This window comes from Amblyomma maculatum, chromosome 1 (genome assembly GCF_055883805.1).
Source record: "Amblyomma maculatum isolate TAMU_Amacu chromosome 1, ASM5588380v1, whole genome shotgun sequence".
Taxonomy (NCBI): Eukaryota; Metazoa; Arthropoda; class Arachnida; order Ixodida; family Ixodidae; genus Amblyomma; species Amblyomma maculatum.
The window spans coordinates 480,999,380-481,003,958 of NC_139344.1; the positions used below are offsets into that span (position 1 = coordinate 480,999,380).

The 4,579-nt window shown below is 49.0% G+C and overlaps 2 protein-coding genes across 2 annotated transcripts; both read right to left on the reverse strand.

Moving 5' to 3' along the window:
- Positions 1-217: 217 nt before the first annotated feature.
- Positions 218-2,890, reverse strand: LOC146210080 (uncharacterized). Its single transcript, XM_084581779.1, has 3 exons — positions 2,750-2,890; positions 1,547-1,699; positions 218-1,329 (listed from the first exon to the last, which is right to left on the reverse strand). The coding sequence occupies exons 1-3, from the start codon at positions 2,888-2,890 to the stop codon at positions 277-279; spliced, it is 1,347 nt and encodes a 448-aa protein (XP_084437905.1). The 3' UTR covers positions 218-276.
- A 111-nt stretch (positions 2,891-3,001) lies between these two features.
- LOC146210081 (uncharacterized) lies at positions 3,002-4,120 on the reverse strand. The gene has a single exon (XM_084581791.1). It carries the CDS (start codon positions 4,118-4,120, stop codon positions 3,002-3,004), a length of 1,119 nt encoding a protein of 372 aa, XP_084437917.1.
- Between the last annotated feature and the right edge of the window lie 459 nt (positions 4,121-4,579).

Here is a 4,579-nt window from a genome sequence, read left to right on the forward strand (position 1 = left end):
GAGTAACATTCTAACATATCTTTTCTTTAGAATTTCAAGGCTTTGAAAAGGAGGTCTTGAAAAAACTTGCAGACATACTAGTTGTATCAAACCGTCAGGAAGGCACTCGACAGCATGGCGGCCAGAACAAGAAGAGCCGATGTTTATTGATAGCCATCGTATTTATAGGTTTCCATAGCGCGGCGTACGCACTGCGCATGACATGTGCTCCGTCATCAGGCTATCACACAAGCCTGATACATCCTTCCATGGTTAACACAAGATCAAAGCAAATGTTCATGTTAATTGATTAAAAGCAGCATCATAATAAAGGCGCTGTGGTGGTCGTATGGTGCGAGTCGACCTTCTGAGAGTGGTGGTCGTCCTGGTTGGATCTGGAAGGGTGACTGCAGCTGAGGGCTTGGCACCATGGGCTGGAAGTGGGCTGGAAGAGGGCTGCTGTGTTGTAGCAGTGTCAGTGCTAGAAAGCTGTGGTGTTACGCTACCAACGCTGTCGGTGTCGTCGTCACTTGTTTCAGCATACTTCTCGCCAGTGTGAAGCAGGTGTCTCCTGTTTCGTCGAAGAACACGACGATTTTCAGTCATGACGTGGTATGACCTCGGAGCAGCTTGTCCAACAATCTTCCCTTTCTGTGACCAAGTCGTATCTCTGAGTCGCACCACGTCACCTTTAGCAAGTTGTGGCAACGGCCGCCCTTCGCATGTCTCACGATGCTTCACCACATCAGTGGCCGTGATTTTGCCGAAATCTGGAATATTAGATCGAAGGCGCCTCCCTTGAAGAAGTTCACCAGGAGATTGACCATTGGCCAGTGGTGTTGAGCGGTAGGCTAGAAGGCCTAGCCAGAAGTCGTCTCCTGCATGAGTTTTTTTCATTATGCGCTTCACAACTTGGACACCTTTTTCTGCGAGACCGTTAGACTGCGGGTAGTAGGGACTGGACGTGACTTGTGCGAAGTTGAACTGCTTGGAGAAGACCGCGAACTCTTGGCTTGAGAACTGGGGTCCATTATCCGTGCAGAGTTCCACAGGAACGCCATATCGAGCAAAAATAGCGCTGAGAGCCGCAACAACGCTTTTTGCACTTGTGTCTGGAAGTTTCTCGACATCTGGGAAGTTTGAGACAGAGTCATATACGGCAATATAAGAATGTCCCCCAAAACAAAAGATGTCCGCTCCGACCCTGTACCATGCACACTGTGGCACCAAGCGCAGGAGCAAGTGCTCTTTGGCTTGTTTGTACGCAAACTGTCTGCACGTTGAACAGTTCTGAATCAGCTCAGTGATGTCACTGTTGAGGCCCGGCAAAAGCGAGACGTCTGGCTCTTTCTTTGCATTTGTTCAAACCAAGATGACCAGCATTAATTCTTTTTAGCATTTCCCGTCGCATGCTCTTCGGTATGACGGCTTTCGTACCCTTTAAGAGTATTCCGCTGGTAACGGACAGTTCAGATGAAAAAGGCTTCAGTTCACCTTGAATTTCTTTGTCTGTTGATAAGTCGGTGACGACAGTGTTCAAATAGCAATCCCGAGCTGTTTCTTTCGCCAGTTCCTGTTGTGTTGTTTCCGTGACCATGCAGTTCAGGAGCTGAACTGCGTGAACTTCTACATCTTCCGTAGCACCCCCATTGTCAACTTCGCCTGCCGGAGTCGCTCGTGACAGCATGTCCGCAAGGACGAGGTGCTTCCCCGGAACGTACTGCAGCACATAGTCGTACCTAAGATGTCTTAAAAAGAATCTCTTTAATCGTGGGGGCATGTCAGAAATTCCTTTAGAAGAAATCGGTAAAAGTGGTTTGTGGTCGGTCTCAATAATAACCCTCTGTCCGTACACAGACTCGTGAAACTTCTCGCAGCCGAACAAAATTCCGAGCGCTTCTTTCTCAATTTGTGCGTAACGTTGCTCAGGAAGTGTTAGCACTCGGGATGCATAGGCCACTGGTCGCCAGAAACCACCGTGACACTGCAGAAGTGCCGCCCCAACGCCATCTTTGGATGCATCGCATGTTATTTTCGTTTCCTTTTTAGGGTCAAATATTGCTAATACGGGCTCTGTCGCGAGTACCTGCGTGACGCTTTTCCATTCTTTCTCGTGACTTTCGGTCCATTCAAACTCGACTTGAGGTTTGATAAGCGCTCGTAGCAGCGCTGTTCTGTCAGACAAGCGAGGCACGTATTTTCCAAAGTAGTTGACTACTCCTAACATGCGCTGAACATCGGCTTTGCTTTTTGGCGTTGGCATTTGAACCAAATTGCGCACTAGCTTCGGACTTGGGGAAATTCCAGATTGTCCAATGACGTCACCCAGAAATTGAACCTCGGTTAGACCAAACTTGCATTTTTCGGCATTGAATATCAGTCCTGCCTTTTCGGCGGCTTTTAACAATTCCACTAGCCGCTCGTCATGCTCTTGCCGTGTAGCCCCCCACACAAGAATGACGTCGATATACACATGCACTCCTGGTAGCCCCTCAAGCATTTGACTGAGCATTTTGTGAAAAACTTCCGGCGCAGATGCGATGCCGAACGGTAAACGCAAGTAACAATATCTGTTGTCGAGTGGTATCTGGTGAAATCCAGAATTTGCGTCTAGATAGCTAAAGAAGCAGGCGCCTGTCAATTCCGCTTCAATATCTTCTCGCCTGGGAAGCCGGTAATGCTGCCTTTTTATATACTCATTAATCCTTCTGGGATCCATGCACACCCTAAGTCTGCCATCTTTCTTTTTGACCAAGACCAAAGGGCTTACCCAGTCGGTAGGGTCGTCTTCCTTTTTGATGATGCCGGCCGCCTCCATTCTCTGAAGCTCGTCGCGCAGGGGTTGACGCAAGGACAGGGGCACCCGCCGCGCTGGCTGGACAACCGGCACAGCAGCTGGCTGCAGTACCATGCTGTAGGGTTGCTTCATGCAACATAACCCTTCGAAGACGTGCTTAAAATCTTTAAGTGCTCCATATTCAGCGGAAGCGCTGATAGTGTCTATTGACCGCCGCACCAGACCCTATGCTTCGCTTGCTTCAAGCCCAAGTATGGCCTGACGACCATTTTTCACAACGTAAAACTTCACCATAGTGGCGGCGTTCCCAATTGTCACTTTTTGGACGGTCGTTCCAAAGTTTGTGATGACGCCTCCATTATAGGCTCGCAGCACAGAGCTCGTAGGGTTCAGTTCGGCAATGTGTAGCTTGCGGTATACTGAAAAGGGTATAATGCTTGCCTGTGATCCGGTGTCGACCTTGAAGAGTGCTTCACGACCTGCGATTTGGGCTTTCACTGTCCAGTCCTTACTGTCGCTGCTTGTGATGCCAACGTCAAGAGCGCCGAACTCATCGTTCATGTTAAGTTCGCTGACTTCGCTGACGACTGCTTTGGCCGGACAACAAATTGCAAAATGGTGGAGCTTTCGGCAGGAGTTGCATCTTTTCCCATATGCCGGACACTGCCGTTGTTCGTGCCGTCGGTTGCACTTTTTGCAGCGATACGCAGTTCTGTCGAGTGCAGTCTTCTCTTGTGGATCCATGCAGTGACGGAATAGCGCTACATACCGAGAGACTGCGTCAATACTGTTATCTGGCTTCTCCCAGATCTGATTTCTTCGTGCCACTGATTCCGCTACTCGGCACATTTCTTCAGCTTTTATCAATGTTAGGCCCTTCTCACGGAGCAATTTTTCACGCAACTTTGAATCGTTCGTCCCAAAGACGATCTGATCTCTGATCATTGAATCGTTCAGACCTTCGAAGTTGCACTGCGTTGCCTGTTTCTTGAGATCTCGGATAAATTTTTCAAACGGCTCTCCATCCCCTTGCTTCCTCGAGCGAAATACGTAACGCTCATGCACTTCGTTGCTTACCTCAGCACAGTAGGCCTCAAACTTCGTGACCAGAGTGTCATAATCTTCTTTCTCTTCACCAGCCACAAACTTGAACGTGTTGAATACGTCAAGCGCGTCATCTCCGGCAACGCTTAAGAGGAGCGCTGCTTTTGCTGCACCGTTTCTAGGATCCTCTTTAGACGTGGTCGCCTTGATGAACAGTTCCAGTTTCTGCTTAAATCGCTTCCAGTTCTGAGACAGGTTTCCCGAGAGCTGCAAGGGTTCTGGGGGCTTCAGCAGGTCCATAATCGACCGGGGCTAACTGGCCACTTCTGACACCATGTATTAGATCGTCAGGAAGGCACTCGACAGCATAGCGGCCAGAACAAGAAGAGCCGATCTTTATTAATGGCCATCGTATTTATAGGTTTCCATAGCGCGGCGCACGCACTGCGCATGACATGTGCTCCGTCATCAGGCTATCACACAAGCCTGATACACTAGTGACTGTTCACGACCTGCGAAAGGACCAGCGGACCAGATTTAACCAAACTGCTGTTCGACTACCAGGAGACTGCCCTTCGCTGCCTGTGACTTCACTGGAAGCGCTTGTAACATTGGATAGTTACTTGGAAGATGAGGAGCACATGCAGTCTTTGGTATGTAGTTAGTGCTTCAGTGAACATTTACTTGGAGATCCAGTGTATCCAGGCTTTGTAATAGCCTTTCACACCTCAAGTAATGTGAGCAGTAATCAAATTTCAG